Here is a 26,382-nt window from a genome sequence, read left to right on the forward strand (position 1 = left end):
CACATTCTGAAGCTATTACACAAGAATTGGCCCTCTTACCTTCAACTGCCTGTCAGAGCTATAACCTACAACACAGCAGCATTTTGCAGATCACTGCCAGCGTAGCTGAAGATGCACAAAACAATGAATTACTTTTAGGAAGGATGAAAATTAGAGTTTGTGTAATCTACTGTGACTGAGTTCCAGTATTTCAAAAAGCCATTCCTGAGAAGGGAAGAAGGAAAAGAGGGACTGAACCACAAGCTAACTTAGTTTACTGACCGATTTTCCTGGCTAGAACAGGCTGAATGTCAGAGAGGCAGACCAAAAAGGAATAAGAACAAATCAGCATTTGTTGTTCTGAGGTTTGCTCCACAGGTTCTGACTATTATTACTGTCAGTGCAGCTTCTCAAAGTTTTCTTCCCAAACTCAGCTACATCAAGGTTTTCAGAAGACAGCTGTTCCTCTGTGCATCACAGTGCTTATTGTTTCATTGCTTCTCTGTCTCTACATCATTCAGGAATTTACTGAATATATCTTACAGTATAAAGTTATCAATGATTTGAATTGCTTCAGATAATTTCTCAGTATTTTCTTAAACCTCTCTATGAAAACACTACCTGAAAACACGATGGACACATGGTAATGGAGGCATCTGGTAGCAGGGAACGGTAGTACTGCCATCGCAATGGCTTTGGCCAGCGTTTAATCAGAACGTCCCTCCGACTCAGTGACTGGAGAACAGCACGATTCACAACCACTGGAACAAATTCTGAGCCTCCTTGCTGCAGGTGAGCAGGTTTAGAAAGAAATTGTTACCAACTGCAAAGTCCTCTGAGGATTAATAAGATCTTGTAAAATGCAAAGTACAATTCAGCAGGAAAAGACAATACACAATTGGCCTGAGCCTGATCCCACCAAACTCACTGGCAGTTTTATCAACGTTTCCAGTGACAACAGCGTCCAGCTACATCTTTATCTTCTTCTCAATGAGTTTCTATTATAGATGTTAACACAACTCTTTGTAAAGAATACCCATGCCCACAGGCACGTATTAAAACCTCACAGTAATGACTGTTTTATAGTAATACCCACAGAAGACAACCCCACTGCATGATGATAAAACCAAATACCAAATTCCAGGAACATTTACTTTAAGATCTTTTTATATACCTTGGGGTTTTGTTTTTTTTTATTATGATTTTCCCAGCAAACTCTTTTTTTTTAATTATTATTTTTTTTATTTTTATTTTTTAAGAGAGGAGTTATTATCTGGTAAACCCCTTTCCCTCCCTAGTTCCATCTCTCTCAGCCCCCTGATCTGTATCTCTCTTGTAGTAGTCTACATAACACATTCACACTAGCAGAGCAGCATGAGCTGCAAGTCAAGATTTTCTATTGATTTTTATTGGTAGCAAGAAAGAAGCCATGGGAAGGCACTGGTAAGGCTCTTACCTCAAAGCTCAGTTTTGCTGTAAAGGGATCATCTTCAATAATGTCTGCATTGTCATCAAGCCTCAAACTCTGTGCATCTAAAGACATTTCTTAAGGAAGAACCAGAGTTTCTATAAAATTGGCTGTTCTCACTGTAGCTAGCACTCACAGAATAAATATAAAAACCATTCTAGCAGGACTGGTATTCTTGTTGCTCCAGAGGATTAAGGTATTCTACAGTGCCTAGGTTATTACAGAAAGTACTAGAGAAGGGGTTACTCTGAGTACAGTAACTAGGGAACTTTACACTTGCAGCAGCTGTAGGCCAGCAAAACTGACTACAACCAAATATGACATCAGCTCTGCCTGATTTCCTGTCTGTCCACATTGACATTGCAAAAAGCAAGTGAAGCCAACTCTTTAAATTACGTTTAAGTAGTTATAATCAGAGATTATGTTTTCTTATGCATTACTCTGCACCTAGCATTATATGGCCCCCACAGCAACTGGGTGCCAAAACATTACAAAAGAGATTCCAACAGGAATGGTTATGAAGAAAACCCGTGCTGGTTTCCCTTGCTTTAGAAGAAAGCAGCGTCTAAAGCAAGCTGTTACTGGAAGTGAGTAGCACACTTCAGGTTCTCCCCACTCTTTACTGAAAGCAGTTACAACAGAATAGGTACAGCATGGCATTCCACTGTTAAAATGAAGTATTTCAGATAATTAGAAACAAGGTTTTGTGATGAGAAATCTTTATAAACGTATTAAACTAATATATCACTGTTTGTTATACTAACTTGAAAAGGAAACAAAATCATACTTGCATCAGTCGTATGACAAAAAAAATGAAACCTATAAAAAAATCAAAATTGCTTATTTATTCCTAAGAAAGGGACTGGAAACAGTATTTGATCAACAGGATACTGTCACTCATCATCTCTTGCCATTTATTCTCTCTCTTATTCAATCTTGGAGCTTCAAGATCAATGAGAGCTACAGCTTCTTCATCTGTGATGCCGTCTTCCAAATAGAACTCAACCAGATGCAGCACTTCTAAAGGGGTGTGAAAAACAAGGAGCATGACCTACAAGAGCTCAGAAAAGGCCTTCTAGAAAATACTTTGCCCTTTAAGAAGTGAACATCCTCTGCCTTCTCCCCACACGTTCTCATGAAGGAGAAAACAAAGCAAAACAAAAGCAACCAAACAAAAAAAAATGCCTCAGCTTCTCAAAGGATGACATCTGTGTTCACTGAACACTTTATACACTTGTTTCATAATAAAGCAATGCTTTGCTGCTGCCGTCCTGCAGTGACATCCAACTATGCCTGGGACAAGAAGCAGCCACTTAGGCAAATGTAACAACACTGAAAGGGAAGATTTGCTTGTCCAGGTAACATAGCAAAGGGAACACAGCAAGTGCTAATGTATTCTGTTCAGTTTAACATTTATCAACATGAAAAGAACAACAAAGTATGATATTCCAACGCACCATAGGAGGACGCGGAGAAGACGAAAGGTTGTCTGCAATTAATGCAGACATTCCCCAAGTTATTTAGCAAAGGGTTGTTGGTAGAGCACCTATAACACAAGGGTACAAGCTCCTGCAAAGACACATACAGAGCACAGTAATCATAAACAGGCCAGCATATCTGGTACACTTTGGTTTCAATTAAACAGGGGTTCCTTAGGTTTACACCACTGATATTATATCAGCCCTAATCGGAAGAAATATTGCTGTGAAATCAGACCCTTAAACATCTGAAAACGCTTTTCTTTTTTAATAAAACAGCACGCTTTCACATTAAAAAATAGCTGTCTTCACCATTCCAACAATGATATTTTCACCTTGCCTTCACAGTAACAGAAGCAAAATTTTGAATCAAATACATAGTACTAAAAGAAGTTGAAGGGAAGTTTACTGAGATTTTTTTTTTTTTTACTGAGAATTTTTTTTCTTTGCAGGTTTGGTCAAATTCAAGTTTTCCAATTAATTCATTTCTCTTCTTTTCAAGAGCACAGTTATTTTAGGCAGTTCTTAAGACTGTGTTTCTATTATTTCAGGTAGCCAGGTGCTTGTTCAGTGCACAATACAATTTATTTTTAGTGAGTACTCCATGAGACGTGGCTTTATAGAGCACTGCAGAAATTCAGGCTTCAGTTAAAGAAGAAAAGGTGATAAAATAAGACTTAAGGAAGGAAGGTCATTCAAGGGATAGGGGGAGGAGGGAAGGAGTGCTAGGAGTTGGGACAAATGAAAGTGACCTCCAGCTGCAGAAAGTCATAAAGACCATGGTGTAATTGCACGTGGATCAGAGAGAAAAAGGCTCGAAGGAATTAATAGGCAGAGAAGAAGGTAGACACAAGACAGGAGAGGGAGGACAGAAGCTGCCTATCAAGAAAGAACTGATTTTAGTTTGTTCTCAGGAGCAAATGGAAGCCTGACCTGAAGAATAACAATAAAAGGACTGCTTCCAGTGGAAATATAATTATACCACAGACCTAGCAGAATGTATTTCAGACTTTTATGTATAAGGCAACTCAGATTCTTGGATTAGACTACTTATTAATGATTAAAAGGAAACAATGCAACTTACTTCACTGTCATGAAATGGCTTGGATCGGATTGTCAGGCTGCCCAACTCAATTGATTTCTGGAACCTAGCTGGAATCTGCAGTCCCTGTAACTTGTCATAGGCATGACGAGCCAGTTTATATGCACCAAGAGCTTTACTCTGTTTTGCCAGGGCAAATAATGTATTACTACAATTAAATTAAGGAATAAAAATACATATGGCATTTACTAAAAACTACAGTGCTTTTTCCAGTCACAGAAAGCGTGCAATGAGGCATATTCTACAACAGCAGTTCAAATAGGCCTTAACAAAATACATATATATACACACAGAACTATATACTTAACTCCATTTAAATAAACAAATCTGAAAGGACTATCAAAGTGGCTGGGGGCAATTTTCAGTGAGGTAAGGAACTGCCCCTTGTCCTGGTTTGGCTAGGACAGAATTACTTTTCCTGCTAGCAGCTGGTAGGGTGCTGTGTTTTGGCTTAGGATGGGAAGAGTGCTGATACCACGCTGATGTTTTAATTGTTGCAGAGCAGTGCTTACACCAAGCCAAGGACGTCTCAGCTTCTCGCTCTGTCCTGCCAGCAGGAGGGGACAGACCCAGGAGAGCTGACCCAAACTGGCCACAGGGGTGTTCCATCCCATCTGGGGTCACGCTGAACAATAAATAGGGGGGGCTAGCCGGGTGGGGGGCGGCTGCTTGGGGATAGACTGGGCATCGGTCAGCGGGTGGTGAGCAACTGCATTGGGCGTCACTTGTCTGTGCACGTTCTTAGTAGTAGTACTGTTAGCATTATTATTATTTTCCTTTCTTTTCTGTCCTAATAAACTGTCTTTATCTCAACCCACAGACTTTCATTTCTTTCTGACTCTCTCCCCCATCCCAGAGAGGGAGGGTGAGCAAACGGCTGTGAGGTGCGTGGCTGCCGGGTGGGTCAAACCACAACAACCCTACATTAATATTGCTTGGGTTAAATTTTCTGACTCCATTTTGAAGTTAGTTTTGGAGTGAATGGATTTTCCCATCCAAATTTTACATATATGGAGAGACAGACAGCTATGAACACCAGCAATGCACTGCCACCTACTAAATGTACATCATCTTACTGGAAAGAACTCAGCACATGCTGTGGCAGTGACCAAGGGGTGTCTCTTTCATTAGCATGTAACAATAACTGCTGTTTAGAAAGCTACCAATCCTAATGGGCACAAGGAATGTTACGAAAGACTTTTTGAAAGATCATTCCTTTGTAAGTGAGGAAGTTACTAAAAGGAAAGCAAACATCCCACCCAGAGCCACAATGGAAGCAAAACCAAGAATGTCACGCTTTCCCTAAGGCAACTGCTGACCCTTTTTGTTATTTTTTACAGACAGGTGCATTTCTACAGTGTTCACACAGGCCTTTTAAGAAGTATTTCCAGAAGATGCAATATGCACTAACAAAGCTGTGCAAATGTTATCTTGATAGACACTACACAGCTATACCAGCCTCATACGAAGCAAAAGCGCCTGTTTCTCCCCTCCCTCCACCACCTCCTGTCTCAGTTCAGTCTCCTTGCAGCAACACTGTCAAGATTCAGAGCCAACATCCTGTTTCGATGACTAGTATCCTAGAACTTGCTTCCCTGACAAAGGCGATGCATCAGACTGGGTGGGTGGCTGAGAATTACATGTTGGTTGATTTTTACAGCTCCCAAAGACTGGAGGGGGAAGGTAGTGCAGTTAAACACAATGGTTTGAAGGTGCTGATTATTTCCTTAGGGACACAAGTCAATTTCCATTAACTGTAACCAACAGCTGAAACTGAACATACCCTAAAGTGGATCTCTGCATTGTGGGTCAGCTTCAATTATTCTTTTCATGCATTTCAGCCTCTAGATTCTGTGCTGTATTGGAAGGATACACTTTTGAGATCCCCAAAGGAGTCTCCTTTGTTAAGCTGTGAAGCAGAAACCTGGAAATATTGAAGAGTGTTTCGGGCAAGTGGAAACTGAAAGGCTCCTCCTGCAGTATTAAAAATAAACAGACATTTCTAAGCTGGCAAACTAACAATCACTAAGCATCACAACACCAGGCATCTCAAGTACGGTGTCTTGCAAAAAGAAGAAAAGTTGCAAAAAGAAGAGGTGCTGACAGAATATACCAAGTAGGTTTTACATGTGTAACACCAATGTTCATGCCTGCTACACACAGAAAGACAAAAAGAGATCCAATCTTTAACAGGCTATCTAAAAACAGGACATACCAATCACTATTGGTGTGAAGTCTCCACCATTCATGGGCTGAAGTAGTCTGACCAGCACAGACCTCAACTGCAGAGAGTCTTCTTTTGCGTAAGGGCATGGATCGAGGGTTCTCAAATGTTTTACAGAAGACATTTTCACCAACAGTGGTGGTAACATTACTGTAACTGCTGGAAGCAGAGGGAGCTCCCTCCTCAAGACTGTCTATCATTCTGGAGTAATTTATAAGTATCATTACTGATGCAAGTACCACACTGTGGGAATCTCTAAGCTCGTTGCCTTCTGTTCAGAACTGTTTTCCATGATTAAAGAGCCCACCACAGCCAGCACAGGACTAGAGACCCAGTCACTGGAACCAAGTCAATACAGCTAGCAAAAAAAGGACTGGGGGAGGAAATTCAACCGTTGTCATATCCTCTGCCCACATTGAGACAAACACAGATCTGCTAAAATTGCACTGCAGCTTTTAGGAACTAAGACAACAGAAGTTCTTGTGCAGTACAACGGAAGGCAAAGAAATAAATTACTATACAGTATCATTGGTAAGTCATTAAATACCTCTAGTTATTTCTGGACTCCTAAAAGAAAAATGCTCATAAAGCATAAATACACAACTTCTAAGGTAAATACCTTACCGTGTATCTTTGAATATAGTGATAGACATGGTAAACTTCTGCCAAATGCTGGAAGTGATGAAACTTCTGTAACATTTCAGTCTTCTGTTGTTCATTCTCTGTGGGACGTAAAGGCATTAGTCTAAGTCTCCAAGATGAGTTTATGAGACTCAGTGGGGAGAAAACGATGTATTATGATACTAGTGCCAGCATTTCCAAAAGAAGTGCATGCCAGTCCAGGTGTGTCCCATCTACTTGTGCAAAACACAGGTTAAATAGACTTGCTGTTCTTGTGAGCAAGTTTCTGCTTTAAAAAAGCATGGTAAAACACAACAGATAAAGCAATAGTTTTAACATAGCTAGAGCCTATGGCAGACTTAAAGGCAGAAAATAGTAGCTGTGCATCACTGGGAACTTCATTCATAACTTCAGAGTTTACAAGTAAAATGAGTTTTGAAACATTTGTTTCACAGATATTAAATACACCACTAAAAATGTGGAACAATTTGCATTCCCATACAATACCTCAGGGGTAATATGTCAGCACTATCAAGCAACAGCCGAACTAAAAAATGTACTTACAGCACCAGGCATAAGACAGCATTATCAATCTTTGTATTCGTTACCAAGCTACATCTCTTAACCACTGGCTCCGCCCCTCTCTCACTGCAGAAGAGATGATAGCTAATAATTGGGTTTTTATTTGTTGTCAAAAATAGTTTGTAAAGTATCTCCCCCACCCACATTCAAGTACTAGGCAGATCTTATGCTCCAAGGCCACCTTTTAGTTACTAGTACTTTAACCTGCCAATCAGTTCTCTAGCTGAAGTGTGTTGAGGGAAGGTACGTGAGGATACAGGATCCCAGGAGACACTATTTCAATTCTAGCCAGATTTCAGAACGAGGCCTACACATGCCGATGTTGTTGTTTTGCTCATCTGTTTTAAATAAGCACATGGGAAAAACAGGGGACTACAAAAATAGCACAAGCCAGAGCTGCATACAGCACAAAAGAAGAAAAAAACAACAGTGAAGTAGTTACAGCAATTCTATCACAATTCACTAGTTGTTTACATGCACAAGAAGGTAACAAATACGAACTTCCTTTCAGTTACTTACCTTGGGCTATATCTAAACACTGCATGGAAAGCATCCAATAATAATAGGCTGCATCATTAAATCGGCTTTCAACCACAGCATTGTGTGTTAGCTGCTCCAGCACTCTAACAGCTTCACTCTGCCTGCCAGCCTTGTGGAATGCTACGAAGAAGGCCAAAACAAAGAGGATTTTACAGTGTGATTATATCAATTAACTGAAATTAATGTTTTTAAATTAAGAGCAGCCTATTCAGCCAATATCAAATCATCTACTCAGAGAGGATGAAAAGGATTATACACTCGTATTTTTCTCCTTGAAAGCAGCAACACTAATGGAACATGAGATGGATCTGTAGGTATTTTATGGCTTTTGCACTGTCTCAGGGGCTCTTGAGCTGACAGACATTGTACAATGCCGGGTGTTCTGTTTTTTTATTTAAATATAGAAAAGAGTAAAACCACAATGATCTTTTAGATTTGTATACAAGCAAACTCTAAACACCACAAATCACACTTGCATTCAAAACTACAATAAATTGAAGTTAGTGCTCTAGTTTGCAATGCTGAATAATTTTTTTTTAAAGATTATACCATTTACTATATCATTCTAGCATTTATTAAAAGCATTTCTTTAACTGAACCTCAGAAACCAGTATAAAGTTAGATCCTGAATTCTCACTTGATAAAAATGCATTTGGCAAACACTGCCTTCATATAGGGTAATAAAGGAAAAAAAATAAATAAAGATAGCACAATTGCCTCCTGACTTTAGGTAGTTTCGATATAACCAAATTCTCATATATACATACACAATGATCTCTAGCTCACCCCATTTGGGGGAATTTGTATCAGCCAAGAAACTTCAGCAGTCCTCTGTGGAACTAACTGTGGACAATATACCTGTATGTGCAGAGCTCTGTGTGCAAACTACTAAGCTGCCCTAAAAGCAGATGCTCAAAGGTTTACTGCTGAGACATATAAACTAGTTTTGTACAGACAGCTCACGTCTGGCATGTTCACTAGCTTGGCCCTTATATGCAAATGCAGTTATACTCTTAGATCCGAGCTGGCTCTGGAAACAGCAGATGCAACAGTCACATGGAGCTGCACCTGAGAAAAGGAAGTATACTAAAAACATGCTGGCTCCACATGGAGCTTGCTTCAAATCTCTTCTTATCCCTGGAACAATTTACGAATAAAATTTTGAAGCCTGTCCACACGATGGAAGGTTGACAGTTCTCTTTAAAGGTAATTTTATAAGCCTAACAAAAATCTAGAAAATTCTTAAAGAAACATGAAGATTTTCCTTGTACAAAGCCAACATTATCTAAACATAAGGAAAAACAGGTCTTTCCACTCTGACCTGCAAAGTACTTGCTACACTTTGAATCTTATTGTGATGAAAATATTAATCAGAACAGTTCAGATTATATGCCAAATACCTGTAGCCACGTGTCAATCTCAGCTATGCAATGAGATGGAAAAATCTGGAACTATATTTGGATGCCATCGCTTCTGACAGATCCATAACATTTTCTAATTAATAGAGACCTCCAGCTACTTTTCTTTAAGACTGGTCTGAAAACATGGTTTCTATTTGGTTTTGAATCTCACTGATAAGAAACCCTCGAGGGCAAAGACTGCATACTCTGTGTTGGAAAAGTACTGAGGACATTTTGAGTGTCCAGTGGTCTGTCTGCAAGTCTTACCTTTTTGGGCTTCTTCAAATCTATCGTTCTCTGCTAGCCACTGAGCATAAGGGACATAGACATCATCTTTGAATTCAGGATGCTTTTCACTCAAAGCAAATGCCTGAGGTACATAATAAATTCATTTTTAGCATACTGCATGATTTAAACAGTTAAAAGGTTTAGCATACTCCACGGGATCAATCTTTTATTTCCGAGTAAATTCACAATGAAAATACATACACATAATACAGATTATATCCATCTTTTCTCCAGTATGAAACTAATGTATTTTAAAATAAAAAGCAATCACCAACAAAAGAAAAACTAAGCATAGCAGCAGTCTGGATTATGAATTAGGGAAACGTGAAAGTGTATCTAGGAAATTCAGTAAATTTCACAGCATGAAACATGAAATGTTTTCATTTTTTTACTGAATGTATCTTCTAAAGAGACTGAAGCAACACTGTAAACAGGGTTTGTTTCCTAAGCTCACTAACTGGTCAACAGAAGAATAAGCATACAATTTTCAAAAGCACCTATATAATTTACGGGGGGGTTAAGTGTCAGTTCTAGTGGCACTTTGAAAACCCTGAAGTTACACCTATCAAAATCTCAATTTGAAGAAATACGAACAGAACTAAGGTAACCCCAGCTTTGAAGTATGCGATACTGGCAGACTCATGCTTCCATGGAAAAACCCACTGAAGTCAGCAAAACTTTACCTAATCGTAAGCATAAATCTAGCTTATAAAGTGGGGTTCACACAGCATACATTCATCAGATCTACATCATACATATGGTATTCTCACTCACACATGTCCAAGTTATAAAAATAATGCAGCTCAAAACAGAATTTCCCTGATATTTCCCCTGATATAATTTATATTTATTCTAATGGGCTAGAAGCATCTTAAGGATTTGCATAGGAAATGGGCAACTATACCTCAACAGGCAAAAAAGGTGTTCAGAAATGAGACCAAGAAATGTTCAGCCAGGACATTTAAGAAAACAAAAAAACACACTACACCAAAAAACACCAAAATCACCCATAAACAAAATCAAAGAAAGAGCAATGAGCATACAAAATTAACCTGAGTACTCAGAATCACATTCTGTGGAAGCCTTCACCCTCCCTGCTTCCCCCTTCACTCCAGTGGTGGAGGAACCAGACATTTATCTCCCTCCTTCAACCAGAGATAATAAGTAGTAGCAGTTTTGAACAAAGGAACCAAAAGCATGCTTACTTCTTCCCAGCGAAGAGTCTCCACGTAGAGTTGGACCAATGCTTTCAGGTCACCAACCTTCATGTATGTTTCTGCTGCATAGCCAGGGTTATCAAGTTTCTTAAAATAGAAGGCACATTTTAACAAAGGCTCACGCTCAGCTTTATCCAGTTTCCGAGCAACTTCTATTAACCTAGACACCATAAAAAGATGGCAAACATTCCAGGTTCAGCTGCTATTTAACTATTGTAAGAACTTCACTGTTAATCAGCTATTATTTAATACTGTAATAGTGGTATCACATGACCCGCTGTTTGAACGCTTACTGAAAGCTGTTTAAAATTCTTTTTATCTTTTACAAGCTCAAAACCTGTTCCTACAATCCTTACTAATGCACGCAATTCCGTATCACAACAAACTGTCCTCAGTGGCTTTGCTCAGTCATGGACAGAGGGAAGCAGTAGGTCCTACATGACTAAGTCACATGGGACACGATTCCTTAACTCTGACCTAAAAAAAAACAAACTCATGAATAAACATTACTCCATTTGCCACAAGGGAAACTGAGTCAAGGGAATGCGGAGTCACCTGTCCAAGTTTTTATGTTAAGTCAGCAGAAGACCCCAAGTATGAATTACTGCGAATCAAGAAGGATTTGACCAGGACAAGAGTTGCCCAAGAATTTATGTCTAGCAATTCCGTGCTCCAATTCAGTTGCAACAGTTTAAAACATAAATAGGCTACCAAATACAGTCACTGCTGTGATGATTACTCTGAAATGTTTAAGGCATGCATATTTTAGAAGACAGCCCCATAATACAGAGGAACCCATTCACGTTGTTTATTATTGTAACACAGTTATTTTCATAGCATAATGTCCCATGCTCTGAACATTTAATGCAACTTTTGAAACATATTAAATTGTAGATGTGCTTCAAATACAGCTTATGCACCTTTGTTTATATCATACTGAGTGTATCAAACGAGTTTTGTCCTATTTTAAAGTTATGCAGAATTCACTCAAGTTTCTGTTATACAGTAACTCAGAGATGGAATTAAAACCTACGTATCAACCCAGCCATGGTCCCCGCTGATTTCTATGGCTTTCATGTGCTCGCCTGCAGAAAGGTACATCTCCACTGCTGCTTTTGGCTCATTGATATTCTTGGCCCAATCTGCTTGCTTTTTTATTAGCATCTTTGTGTCTTTGGGATCTCCAGACCTGAGAAAATCCTGAAATAGCACAGTACAAAAAAAGTTGGCATTACTTTCTGGTCACAAACACTGTTACATTCTGAATTCTAAAATACATAATGGCTTTTTTGATTAATATTGTTATGCCTTCTAAGAAAAAAAAACAGTGCATACAGAGCAACAGAAATTGATCCAGCTTTCAGCAACTAATCAAAGACCAATGTTCGGTAGGAAACAACGGCATGTCTCCCCTCTACACAGGTAAATTAAAAAACAGATAAATGAAAGTAAGAGATTCTGTGAGGGCTATGAGAAGAATGACAAAGATGCCTCAGAGGTTATCAGTAGCTTTCCAAGGAATCAAGCTGGGAGGTTTCCCCTGTTGAACCTGTTTAAGTAGATATAAACTACTTTTGTAGTTTTGTGTTTTGTCTTTTTTTTTTTCATAGATTTCTGCATGCCATCTAGGAACACACCTTTCTAAAACAAAATGCTACTAATCTTAAAAGGAGAGAGAGAGAGAGAGAGAGAGAGAGAGAAATACCAATTTTAAGTTTAAGAAAGTGCTCTTTCATTCTCAAAGATGACTCAACCCTGTGCTTAGGTAACACCAGTACATCCACTTAAATTATACGTAAGCATCAGGATGCCCCACAAATCGATTAAAGACTGAAATCTCATTTTCTGCAAATACCCTTGATAATTGTACTACCATATATCGAAGAAGTTCTATAAGGATGGAATGACAGCTGCTCAAGAGAGCTACAGCTACTGGCTGGACTTCTGCACAGTAAGGCAAACTGCAAGTCTGGATGCTGCAATGATGACTGTTTTGAAACTATTTTTAATAGTTTGTTCAGCTTCTGCCAATACCAAAGCCCTGGCACCATATGGTTCACATCTGTGACATCATGCAGCAGGAAAAAAAATTGTACTTCAAAACTGGAAGATCAATTAAAGGCAATTTTGGCTGTTAAGAGAACAGACTACTGTCCTTTAAAACAGCTTTTACCAAATGAAAAATTAGAATAGAGCAGGAATGGAAAACTATGTAGATAGGAAAGATACCTTATCCTCAAGGTTTCTATTAAATTCTGTTTCAGATTAAAAAACAAACAAGACCCACAACACAAAAAACACACATAGCAGAACTGTTCCAGTATCGCAGCTCACCACTTTCCCTGATGCAGATAGTCAGCAGGTACAGAACTACAACCAGATGTCAGCTCTTAACACTAGAACAAAATCCTATGTCAAGTTCATTTAACTACTGCAACACAGCCCTGATTCAGGAGACTAACCATACAGATGTTGTGATAATCTTCTAACATGAAAAACCGAAGACAAGGAATCAAGTTGAACAATCTTTGATACAACTTCTGTTTGCCAGCATAGGTCATCAGAGTTAAGTCCAAAATCAAAAGCTCAGCTTCTTCAAGTATAAAGAGGGTTTTATTTTGTGAGTTCTCAGTAATTTGTGATCTGGTACTGTGATAATGAGCCTATGACCACATATCAAAGGACTTCCTGACCTCTGCCTTTAGTCTGGTCTCTCTAGCTGGAACTAATCAAAGTTAACCTCAAACACAAGAAATCAGACTCTGAAAGGGTCTCTTTGCTTAATTCTGGCACAATTAACCCCCTCCTCCCCCCTCCATCTATCTTTCCTTGGAAAAAATACCTGGCAGCAAGGGTGTTTCCCATGTTCTTCCATGCATCATGCACTCCCTGCACAAGAGGCTTCCTTCAAATGCTAATAAGTACCTTTAGTTTCTTCTGCATTGAATTACTCTCAAGGATAGGAGGCACAAGACCTTTTGCTCTCCACTAAATATAAATGTGACTACTGCCAAGAATTAAAAGATTCTAATGAAGGCTTATGGGAAAATTTTCATCCATGAATTACTTTATGTTCAAGAAGAGCCAAAACACTGAAGCTAACGAAGACTCATCAGCCAAAAATAGCAGCAGTCCAACTTACATCAGCCAAGTCCCAAAGTATTTATATATTAAGCACTTGGAAGAAAAAGCTCTCTGTAGCATAATTCATGGAATCTATGCTAAAACAGTTTATATGCATGTCATGGTAAAGTCTTTGTCCAGTACTGGACAGAATAAGGCTCTGACAAGCGATGAACAACACTGAACACTGCATACATTCTCAGTGATATTCACATGAAAACACCATAGAAGAAAAAAGGTAAAAGATGCTTTCTTATCACCATATAAAAACATCACTTGTTAAAACGGTATTCAATTTATTTCTACTTGGGGACAGAGTTAAGAAAAAATGCCTAGACAGATTGATTCTTGGGAAGCAAATTCTCTAAGGAACAAAAATATACTAGTTTAGTATATTACACAGTTTATAAAATATATTAATACAGACTTAAATGCTTAAGTTCAAACTATGAAAGAAAAATATTTTTGTTGCAATAGGGAAGTGAATTAAACACATGGCGCACATACCTCACACCTCCACTTCAGAAGCCAGTAAATAAATAAAAAGGATTCTTGAGCAACCAGTGGGAAAGAAACCACTATGAAAACTAGATTTTTAGTTTTTGAAAAAGGTAAATGACTATGGATGATACTCTATAACCAAAATCCCAAAGTCACCCCGGTAGTGCCTATTAAAAATTTCACTGAAAAGCCACGAGCCACATGGATACACTTGGGACTACACAATACACAATCTGCTACCTCAGTTACAGGCTCTGAAGAAAAATGCCAATATTGCTTATAGACACAGAAAACAGACGTTTTCCACACCTGTAAGCCTAAATGGACTTCAGCCAACCAAAAGAGAAAGTTGGAATGCAAAACCTGCTCTTCATCCTGTCCTTTTATAGAATCATAGTTTGAAAACATTTACAGGTACCTGTTAGTATTTCTGCATTTAAATACTGAGTTGCAAACTATTACCTTCGCATAGTCAAACATGCGTAAATCAGAGTACATATCCAGAGCTAGGTTCTCATGCCCACTCTTTTTGTACAGCTTTGCTGCCTCGTGGAATTTTCCCTGGTAGGCATAAACATCTGCTAGGAACAGTTCATTGACATTTTCTCCATGCTTCTTCCGCTCCTGGAAAAAAGAAACAACAAGATGTAGAACATTCTAGATGATCAGGACCCAGGTGAGAAACAGGCATTGAAGGAGTTGGATTTTCAAGCTCAGATTTTAGCTGTTAATAAAATCCTGTAACATGATACGATGATTATGCTTCTCCTACATTTTTGGTGAATTTATAATTAAACGATTCAATCTCTTTATTAAAATCAGGAAGAGCAAAATTAAATGTCACTACACAAACCAAACTGTTGAAAAAAATCACTTCTCTTGATTTCATATAGGAAAATGAACAGACACTATCATTATGCTATTTAAAAAGAAAGTATCTGATGGGTTCCTTATTTTCTCCCATAGAAACTCACTAGCATATAGTTTGGCTAAATTAACAATATGTGAGGGTGGGGAGAACAACAAACATGAAAATAACTGTTAGCAATAAGCAGAGTCACAAAGTCATCAAGCACAGTGCCACTGACTCTGTCACCACATACAAGAGCTCGGGAGGCACTTCAGAGCGCCTGCACATATTCTCCTGCAAACTGGAGGGGCTCGTTCCGTGCAGGAAGCTACCACACGTGCCAAGCATATGCAGTGCCACAGCAGCCTTCCTGCAGATCAGGCAGTGGAGCAATGTCACACACACTGCACGCATACAGGCGTCTGTTTTACCCCGTATCTCAGAAATGCATCAGTGCCCGGCTTTGGATAGAATTGTTACTGGTCTATCCCATATGAAAATACGTAGCTATGAACTAAATTCAACAAAAACTGCACTAAAGAGGCAAAAGCATTCCACATGCACACACAGTTGAATCTCTGCTGCCAAAGGAGACCCTCACCACCACTGTTTCCAGTCACATTTATTGGTAAGGGCTGTTGAAAGTTCCCTTTTAGAATTTCATTAAAATAACAATCAGAGAAATTGTTACACCATTTTTGAAAGATTTCACATAATCTTGCCAGATAAAAAGATCTGGCAGTTATGTTTCCTACTGTCATCAATTAGAAAAAAAGTGTCATTACCAAGAGAAAACAGTCATATTAATGAAATGTGTGCTTAATTACACCCTTACAAGCCTGAAAAGGAATCCAATATACCACAAGCAACAGTAAGCAACGATGCAGAACTCTCACTTCAGAAGAAGCATCTTCAAGAAGTCTGAAAGTAAGTTTATGCTGATTTACAAGGGGAATCTTAATAATTAAACAGACTACAACATGACAGTAGCAGAATATTCTCAGCAGATGCAGATCTGGAGAAGCATGGGTAAAAAAGAAAGGTTATTATTGGTGAGAGAATGCTCTCATCTACTTATTTACCCTTTAAGAAAAAAAAAGGTGGGGTGGGGGGTGCTCCTAGCACAGAGCTTGTCCCATGTTAGACACCAAGAAAAAAGTTAACTGCAACCAACAAATGGCTGACATTTTGACAGAACCAGGACGGCTTTGCAAGGAATGGAAGGCAAGGAATGTGTTCTTTCAGAGAAGGTGCAAATCTATTTAGCATGAGATAGAGGAATCCCCTTTTTGCCACCTCAACACAGATCTTCAAACCAAGCATTATCATCAAGTGGTCTCTGTAAAAGGACAAGAGAGCATGTCTTTTAATGTGATCATGACAGACAGTTATTGTCAAGTGAAATTCTATCAAGAAGTGTGAAAAGAATGAGAAGTAGTGATTAGAACACAGCATGGAAGTAAGGAATCCTAAATTCTATTTCCAGTTGTCACAGACTTGTCATGAGACCTTGAGTTTGTCATTTTATTTCTCTGGGCCTGTTTCTGGTTCTGCAAAGAGTAGATAATAGTAATTACCTACCTCCAGGGGGTAAGGAAAGGCTTAATTAACTCATGTTTATGAAGTATTCTGTACTAAGATCTATTAGCACAGTAGTATTCTACCATTTATTAGTTGAATATTTTTCCAGTTTTCCTGAATGCTTCTAAGTTCTCATACAGTGCACTGTCCCACAAATGCATTTTTCTCCCAGTTAAGTTTCAGTCCCATGACCAGAATTAGAGTCATCCCTGCTAATCAGGATTTCTCACTCTGAACACAAATCCAACAGTCAGAAGCACTAACGGAACAGACATCTCTCCAAAACAGAAGGCACTTATTTCAGCACAGCGTGTTTTCTTACACTATCTTTAACATTCTCTTACCTCAATACTGCTGATCAATTCTAGATATCTAAGGTCTCTTATTCTGGTAAATGCCTATTGAAAAGAAACAGAATAAAAGGAATTTACTTGAAAAGCCAGGAAACCAACAAAATGTTGTTACACATAAATCAAGGTGTCTTTGTGCATGTAGGACAAACAGCAAGACGCCGATTTTTGTGTCTGTGCAGCACCTAACCTGGTGGGCTCTTACTACAACCAGGACCCCTCAGCCACTACAATAAATATGACAAGGGGACAGCTCAAACAGCTGAGCACTGAAAACAAACGGTGAAGGTAGGGACTAGTAGTTGTATGCATGTCAGTCTCACAGGAAATGCAAAATACCTTTTAAAATATTACATGCTTTTATTCTGGCTATTTTACAGCATTTCTACTTTTCTGTTAGACATGGTACACACTAAAATTTAAGGAGACTATTGCAAGTATAACATATAAATGACTGTATTGCTGAAACAATACACATATGCTTATGGTTTTTATACCATTCTTAAAATTCAGTATAGAAGCAGCCCAGGGAGAAGACAGCAAGAAGGCAAGACAGAAGTACTGGGAGACGGGGTAATATCTTTGGCGAATGGAGATAAATGCACAACCCAAAGTCCCAAGTGGCAAAGTCACGTGCAAGTTACAGCAGCTTAGCACTTCTTCTTGACAGGCATCAAAAAATAGAAATTTAACTCTTTAGACTGCATGTTCAAGACGTGTAGCCAAACTAGTGCTTAAGAGGGCATAGAATATTCTGCTTACACCAGATTGGACTAGGAACTACGAGAGCCTTTAATGTCAAGAAGCTGCTTTTGTTCACATTAATCCGCTCTAATTCTAAGAGGGCACTACTTTAAAATTCCAAGGAGGCACTGAAAACTTCTTTTTAAGAGTATCTATTTGCATAAAACCATACATGAAACTGGAATTATTCTGATGCTTCCACCTCATGAAAAAAAGAGAAAAATAAAGCATTTAACATCCTAAAAAAAAAAAATTAAAAAAAAATCTGTTATTAAAAGATGCCTATCATTGCAGGCCATTCCCTGCATATTTTTAGAATGCTTTGTCTTTCATACAATATTTACGGCATTGAACTCAGTTTGCCCTCTCTTATTTGAAAAAAGATGCTGAAGGAAAAATAGGGAAAGTATTTTATGCCAGAGAAAACTGTGTTCTTTGGTATATGCCCACCTACATAATACTCCCCAAAATGAGACATCCCTGATAGAAGGTGACTAAAATGATGACATGCCATCATCACCATCCTCAAAGAAAACTAACGTCTAAGTAAAAAACAATGAAATCTACACATTTAAACTGAGGTTCTGAAACACTTGGGGTGGAGGACACAAAGAATAGATTTATAGGCTGGGGGGGAGGCTTAGCTGAGAGATTCTTTGCTGCCACCTGGTGGCGAGCAGCACCACTGAACAACTTCTCAGTTTTATTTCTCAAACTCATCAGCTCATTTTCCAGCAGATGTAAGAAGCCTTTCTTTATATTTAGCACTTATTTAGAATATGGCATTTATCTAGAAGAAAAAAATGGATCCCTGTTTAAAATCTCATCTCCAGATCTTGTATATAACACAGACCAGGCCTAGGACAAGTAAGGTAGTAACAGAAACACCACTTCATGTTCCAGCAATTAAGAAGAAACAATGACAGCAAAATAAATAAATAAATAAATAAATCTGCTAATCAAGCGAATAACTACTTTACCTTTTTAGCTGTTTCAAACTCCAGTCCTTCTAAGGCTTCCATGGCCAGTTCTTTCCAGTCAGCATCAGTCACTCCTAAACATGCAATTTGATATGCTTCTTTAAACATTTTCCGTTCCAGATACTGATACATGGGCGCAGACTAAGGATTTCCATTGGAAAAATGTGCATTAGAAAGCATAATACTGAGGTACATTTGTGAAATTCTCTATACAGTCAGAAAAAAATTACATTCCAATCACAACTTTTATGAAATTCCACAGGGAATAAATGTATGTTTTTGTACAATGTGTAGAATAACATTCTGGGGGAATTATCAGTGTATCTTCAGACCAGCTTGGTTAATTATGTTCCAAACACATCCACCTTGAAGTCTTCACTTCCCAGCACATTAGGAAGTAGTTAATGAATTCTTCTGATTCCTCTGAGCATTGTACATGCTAGATATTATGTATGAAGGTTTTTTGTTGTTCTGTTTGTTTTTAAAGAAAATACTATGAAGACAGAGCAAAGGAGGGAGTAGTTTGTTCTCAAAGGCTCCAAGCATGGCAGGTTACCCAACAGAGCAGGATGAAGCATCCCTAGAAATATTCAAACCCAACAGCAAGGGGCATCGTGAGGAAGTAACTCCACTCTGCCAACCTGATGACAAAGCTGTTTTACCAAGACTGAAACTATTAAGCCCAGAAGATGCTGACCTCTCCTAAGGACCTGCCCTAAAAGCAAATTAAGGAGAAACGCTGTCAACTGCTGCAGGCTGATGCAAACAGAACAAGGCTCAGGGACCTGCAGCTGCAGCTCAAACCCTCTGAATGAGCACAGAGTGCTGCTGCTTCCTTAATTCTGGGTTTGCAAGTAAAGAAAGGATGCATATTGATCTCCATGTTACTTTTACCAATTTATCTCAAAACTTTTTGATCCTCTCTCCCACCAAAGTACACTTTTGAATAACCTGCCTAAAGCATTCCAAAGACAGACTAAAAAGAAGCACACTAGGCTTGGTATATCTCACAGCTACCAACCGTACTGGACAATCCAGACTTCAATTAAGGGGTCTAATTACTTAATCAGCGTAACGTCTACAGAGTAGACAGGGATCTAACACAGGATATCCATTAGTTCAACAAAAGCACATAGGACATTTGCCTTCTTCGTTGACCTTGAATTTCAAATCTTGCACAAAAATGTGGGTCAGAAGTGAGTCACAAACTGTTTTTTTTTTTCCTTTTTTGTTTGTTTCTTAGACTGCTTTGTATTCTTCCATTGTTTCCCATAATATAGAAAATAGCATTTTGTGGATGGCAATTTATAAACTTGGCATATAAAGACTACGCGTGCATGATACAGTCAAACTAAAGCATGCAGCTTAAATATTACCTAAATACACTTAGATGATGCAGTATTTGTTGTACTCATAAGGAAAATAAAATGAAAACTTGAAGAAAGATACACAAACTACATTAAGAATACAGGAAGAGGTAACACCCGCACCATAAATTTAAAAGCAAAGATGACTATAAGTACATTTGCAATTAGAGAAGTAGAAAGAATCAACAGTAAAAAGGAAATTAGATTCATTATGATCAAATAAAAATAAAATAGATCATGCAATGTATCTTATATGGCAATAAAGAAGATTTGTAATTGCAATCACTACGGTAACAGAATACTGGTAAATTTCAGAAAAGCTTCTTCACTTCTTAAACACTGGTGTTTATGAAATGTAAAGCAACACTTAATGAGATAAAAGGATTACCTGCGGAACTTCAACAGCTGACATAGAAAAAACATGAAGACAGAAGATCTTGGAGCCGTTGTAACCCACAACAAAGCCTTGAAGTTTTTGTTGATGGACAGGGAAGTTACTAGCTTTGATATTGAGGTAACCCCCTCCAGAAAAGCAAAGCATATCCTCACACTGTGTATTCCATGCCACACTGTTAGCGTTGGGTTCCTAATGAACAAAATAACTGATGATTACAACAGATACAACCACATAATCTTTCCTAAGAAATATGCATCCTTCAGATAGAATATTTGATCTATTATAGCCTGGCATGTGCACACACACACACGCACATGTATTTATTATTTACATTTGCAATAATCTAAAGCCTCATATATTACTAAACAGATTTACAGAGCCATATTTTACATTTCAACAGCTATAATTGTCTTTTTTTGTTTTGCATTTGGTAATTATCTATACTAGCAAACTGTAGAACATACTATTCCGCAATAATAAACTGTTTGCTAGCTACCACACTGAACTGATCATTTTTGTGCCTGTAACTCAAAGAAAGGTACAGACCTTGTCTTTGTAGCACTTCATACTTTCTATACAGTATTCTCTGAAAATACTTCAAATGAGTGAACATTCAAAGGGACTGTTAAGCTTTCAATAAAGAGAGAATTATTATTCATGTTATAGTCTGGGAATACATAACAAACAAGTTTAGGCTTTGTGTTCATATTATGATAAAGCCAAAATTCTTGTTAACATTAATACTTGAAAAGGAACCAGGACAGAGCTCTGAATTAACCTGAAAGGGTCACTTGTTAAAGTGTTCTTCATTCAGCTGTTGCTCACACATCTCCTGCCTTCTAATTCCTCATCTACCAACCCTAAAACAGTAGTTTTCACTGAGATATAGTTACGTTCTACAAACAGAAATTAATAGTTTAAATAACTTATTCAAACTTAAAACTTTTGTTATGTTCTGTGTTCTCAATCTCTTCCTGCCCCCTCCCCCCCCCCCTTTTTTTTTTAGGGATTGAGAACAAGACTAAGTTTTACCTGAAACAGCAACTCTTTGGTATGAATATCATACACTAGGCAGGTATCATTTTCATCAACCACTGCGAGCTTGTTTCGAGATGCACTCATATCCAGACAGCGCACAGCTGTGGATTGCTTCAACAGGACGATCGCAAAGACATTATCAACAAATATCTTCAGAATCTAGACATATTTGAAACCAAAGTCAGTCAAGTTTTTGTTCCTAGAACTAGAAATCACCCTGAGTACAAACGCTAATGCTGTATAAAGCATGCAATCGCAATTTTTTTTTCCTCAGAGAAATTGTAAAATAAAATTTAAAAAAGGCTTCCAGTCTGAGGTAACTTGAAATTCAAGACTTGTTTCCAAACATACTCTAGCTTGCAAGCCCACACAAATAGGACATTTGCTAAGCATCCTGAAATTTTTAATCCTCCGCTTTAACAATTACATTAATATATGACTAAAGGAAAGTATAACATTGATACAGAAGACACTAAAGATCTCAAATTCCTTTTTACTTCTGTCCTTAACATCAGTATCTATGGGCTCCAGTTTGCAACTCTCAGAGGACACACACACGCACACCACCACCCCTCCAATGACAAACGTTCTCTCAGTTCACCAAGACCTCTGTTTTTGTCAGTTGTTCTAGCAACATATGGGCTTAAAAGTCAAGCAAGTTTGCATAAATTTTGTAACCAGAGAAAATGAAAGAAAGAAGCAATCATTTTTAAACACAAGATGAGATTCAGTCAAATAAAATTTTAGGTTATGAGAAAACATGCTGCTCTTAAAGGTCTCCCCCAAAGAGCATTAAACAGGTTTTATTTTAAGTGAAAAGACACATACCAGACGTTATGTGTTACCTGACCATTCTTTAGACCAACTAAGAGGCCTTCTCTTCCTGGAGGTCCTCCAATTACTTTAATGTAACGAATAAGAGATTCCATCAGCCATTCCCGTTCTTTAACGCCACTAAATGAGAGGCACTGCAATCTTTTCTCCTAAAGACACAGTAATGTACACAATACTGCATAAAGAAAAAAACTTTGTGCCTCTGAGGTTTTGCATTTATACCTATACTGGGTGTGCCTATTTCACAAACAAAAAAATCAGAATGTCAGTCAATTTAACAGAGTGAATTCTTTAAGGCTTCTTAGTGCTATGAACAAACAAACAAGCAAAAACAAACAAACAAAAAACCACCTGGTTTTGCAGCTCACTTTTGCCCAAAGGTTTCCCTACATTGGGTGCTACAGTTCTCTATGGCAACTGTTTTACTAAAGCAGAGCCACCTGCGGCATGCCACAGGCATAGCTTACGATGTGGGCGCTGTACATGGTAACAGCACTACACGTTGTATTGTCTAAGAGTGCAAACCCGTACAGTTCTTCCCCTTAAGATATCAAACTTTTCCTACCAGCTCTTTGGAAAGCTACCTTCAAGTCTGAATATACCCCAAAACTACTTTTAATTTTAAGGCACATACCTGGCATAAAATTATGTGATCTGAACATACAACCAGCAAGTTGCATTCAAATTTCTTTACTATTTTTTCCTTCACCCGATAATACATATCTGAAGAATCATCTGAGTATAGCTCATAAATCAAGATTTTCTCTGGCATCTGGATGGCTAATCTGTTTTTGTAGATTGCAATTTTCTTTACAAGCTCTCTGCCTTTTATTCTAACTAGAGGGAAAGAAAAACAAAGAAAACATAGTATAGGCTGACATGAAATAACAGACTAAGACAGAAAAAATCATTATAAAGATAAAATTTATTTTTTCTGAAGCACCTACATCTAACAGCAGATTGCTGCTAGGATACGTTTGTTTTTCTGCATCTATATAAATTGTTATGTGGATAGAAGGTCATCTTCCTCTACTTTTTTTTTTTTTTTTCAACTGCACATTCCTGACCAGTATTTGATCCCTTCCCATAAAAAGCCAAATTAGCACAAAAATAAAAATCAGCACAAACTGTTGAGGTTGCAAGTTAAAAAAAAAAACAAAAACAAACACAATATAAATATATATATATACACCTATATACCTATATATATATATATATAGGTATTTTTATCTCATTTGCACAGATTAAAATCTTATCTTAAAAGCTTCTGCCCCTCCCATCATCCTTTCAAATCCCCATATCTTTCATTAAGCTTGTCAGCACTAATCCTCCAGAACCCAAGTTTGCACTCTCATCCTGCAAAAAGGATCCTCAATTTTACTGTGGAAGTGCCAACAATCTGACTGGTAGATGAAGCATGTATTCCAAGTGTTCTGATGGATATTAAAAAAAAAAAAAAGAAAGTAACGAGATTGAAGCTTTGGCCTGGAAGTGTGAAATTACCTTTTTGTTCAGTGATGAGGTGTTGGACAATAACATCAGTCATGCTGTCTCTGTAAGCATAGCGATCTTTATAAAGTCCATGAACAGTGCTGAAAATCAACTGATAAAAGGATATTGTTCCATCCTGGCACCCTACTGCCTGAACACAAGGAGAAAATAATTTTAGTTAATTGGTACGTGTAGGTGAAAATTGGCAAAACTTCCAGTATTTATGAGCATTATGTTCCTTTTCCTGCATAATGTATAGACTGAAAGCAATTACAAGTTACTTGTACTAAAACAGTGTCAGAAACGCTGTTGACCTTTGTAATGCAAAGCAAGGACTGATGCTATCATAGACTTGATTTATGTTTTGGGTTGTTGTTTTTGTTTGTTTTCTTATTTTGGTGGTTTTAGTGTTTTTTGTTTGTTTGTTTTAAATCTGCTCTGTATCTCTTAACATTTGTGTATTAGCAGACTGCAGCATTTATGACTAACAGTTGCCCTGCTGGTATTTTCCACAAGGTATAAAGCTAGAAACTCTAAACAGAAAAAGAACTCAAACATTTTCTTCCCATCATAGAACTAGATTTGGTCGACTTAGAAGTCATTATCATTTTTTTCCCCTCCTCCTTCTCCTCCATTCCCAAACCCTCCTCTTTGTAAATCAAAATGCAGCAAATGCTTACCATCTGAAAGCAAGAATGACACTCATTTACTGCCATACTGCAGCCCACGTTTTACTTCTGCAGGATATTTTTAATTTCAGTGGTAGCTGAAATATTTTAGGAGCTCACTAAACAGTGTTTAGGTTCTGTTGTCTCACTAGGGACATACAGACTAGACAAATGAATTTGAAAATGTATGGTCTTGCCTTATGGCTCACTGTCTGTGGAAATATCAGTAAAATGTACCTACTCACCACATAGTTGGAGTCTGGTTTAGCTTTGCATGTCCACACCCAGCTACTTTGCTCTCCTATGGTTCCAAGACGCACACCATCCTTCGTGAAGAGTGAAACTTGTTTATCGGAACCTCCCAATAAAATATACTCTCCCTTAGTAAAATAGCTGACACAGCAAGGGTCAAAATTGAGCACTCTGTCCTTCCCAATCTAGGAGGGAAAATAAAAATACATAAGTAAAAAATATTAACAAAAGGATCGTTTCATATCTTCCCAAGGCAGCAATAACAGGTGAATAGAAACGCAAGGATCTTTTTCTTAGTGGCAACTGCTGTCACCAAGACCATTCTCCTCATCTCTCCAGCCACGCACAACTTTTCAATACTTTAGAAACATTGTCTATCTTAATATTCCAAAAGGCAGTTCTAAATTACATCCAAAAGTCACAAAAGCTGTAAAGGCATTAATACAAGAATTTTAAGACAGTAGCTGAGTTGTCACAAGAGACACAAGAGCTAGATAAAAATCTGGTTGGGGCGGGGGGGGTGAGGTGGTGGGGAATGACAGATTCATTACAGGCCTGGAGAGCAGAAAACATTTAATGCAGCTAATAAAGCCTTAATACAGAAGTACTTTGTATACAGTACACAAAGCAGAATCAGAAATACCATACCACCTTCCAAAAACATACCTGTTTGCCACTAAGTTGATAAAAGGAAAGCTTTTGACCCCAATCGGCTACAGCTAAAGTATCATTGCGTTCATCTCTAAGGACAACAAAAATGTTAATGGCAATTTTTATCATAACTTAATTGTAAATTTCTTAGAGCAACAGAACCAAGTAATAGGATAGCAGAATATACTTCAAATTACTCAAAACAAACAAACAAAGCAGTAACAAAAACCTACAACCACCAAATGAAAGTACAGCAGAGAAATCTTACCATTTAAAACTGAGGAAGACAGCTTAGAGACAAAGGAAAAATCAGTCTCCTTTACAGGAATAACTGAAAAGCTTGATTCTGCTATGTAAGTAGCAGGTACAGTGAAACTAGTGGTCCTTTTAAACAAACGAAGCACCTGGGCCCAGATTCTGACCTTAGCTACAGTAGTATAAAGTCACCATAATGTCAAAACCAATACAGCTAAGCAAAACAACTACAGCTATGAGAACGCAAGGCAGAAAAGGAAATTGTTCCTGCCAGACCAGCAGCATAGTGAGGAAAGGGTTCAGTACCAAATTTGTTAACTTTGGTACTCTGACACGATCTGTGCAGCTTGGAACAAAACGTTAGAGTCACCTTCTCTACAGTCTTGCTTAGGAAGAAGGGA

General features: G+C 38.0%; 1 protein-coding gene across 6 annotated transcripts in view; it reads right to left on the bottom strand.

The window, feature by feature from the left end:
- Positions 1-26,382, bottom strand: part of IFT122 (intraflagellar transport 122) — a 32,468-nt gene that overhangs the window by 513 nt on the left and 5,573 nt on the right. For 4 of the 6 annotated variants that reach the window (XM_084530956.1, XM_084530955.1, XM_084530958.1 and 1 more), the window contains 21 exons: positions 25,742-25,817; positions 25,069-25,260; positions 24,168-24,306; positions 23,299-23,501; positions 22,676-22,813; positions 21,825-21,989; positions 20,784-20,981; positions 19,029-19,169; positions 17,299-17,352; positions 14,986-15,147; positions 11,933-12,099; positions 10,888-11,059; positions 9,662-9,764; positions 7,974-8,114; positions 6,876-6,973; positions 5,901-6,001; positions 4,010-4,175; positions 2,905-3,016; positions 2,339-2,467; positions 1,436-1,512; positions 601-765 (listed from right to left, as the gene is read on the bottom strand). In XM_084530956.1, coding sequence (XP_084387082.1) covers positions 601-765; positions 1,436-1,512; positions 2,339-2,467; positions 2,905-3,016; positions 4,010-4,175; positions 5,901-6,001; positions 6,876-6,973; positions 7,974-8,114; positions 9,662-9,764; positions 10,888-11,059; positions 11,933-12,099; positions 14,986-15,147; positions 17,299-17,352; positions 19,029-19,169; positions 20,784-20,981; positions 21,825-21,989; positions 22,676-22,813; positions 23,299-23,501; positions 24,168-24,306; positions 25,069-25,260; positions 25,742-25,817 — 2,899 coding nt within the window. The remainder of the gene's footprint in view (positions 1-600; positions 766-1,435; positions 1,513-2,338; positions 2,468-2,904; positions 3,017-4,009; positions 4,176-5,900; positions 6,002-6,875; positions 6,974-7,973; positions 8,115-9,661; positions 9,765-10,887; positions 11,060-11,932; positions 12,100-14,985; positions 15,148-17,298; positions 17,353-19,028; positions 19,170-20,783; positions 20,982-21,824; positions 21,990-22,675; positions 22,814-23,298; positions 23,502-24,167; positions 24,307-25,068; positions 25,261-25,741; positions 25,818-26,382) is intronic. The other 2 variants (XR_014696460.1, XR_014696459.1) reach the window with 2 other exon arrangements.

This window comes from Aythya ferina (assembly GCF_964211825.1).
Source record: "Aythya ferina genome assembly, chromosome: 10".
Taxonomy (NCBI): Eukaryota; Metazoa; Chordata; class Aves; order Anseriformes; family Anatidae; genus Aythya; species Aythya ferina.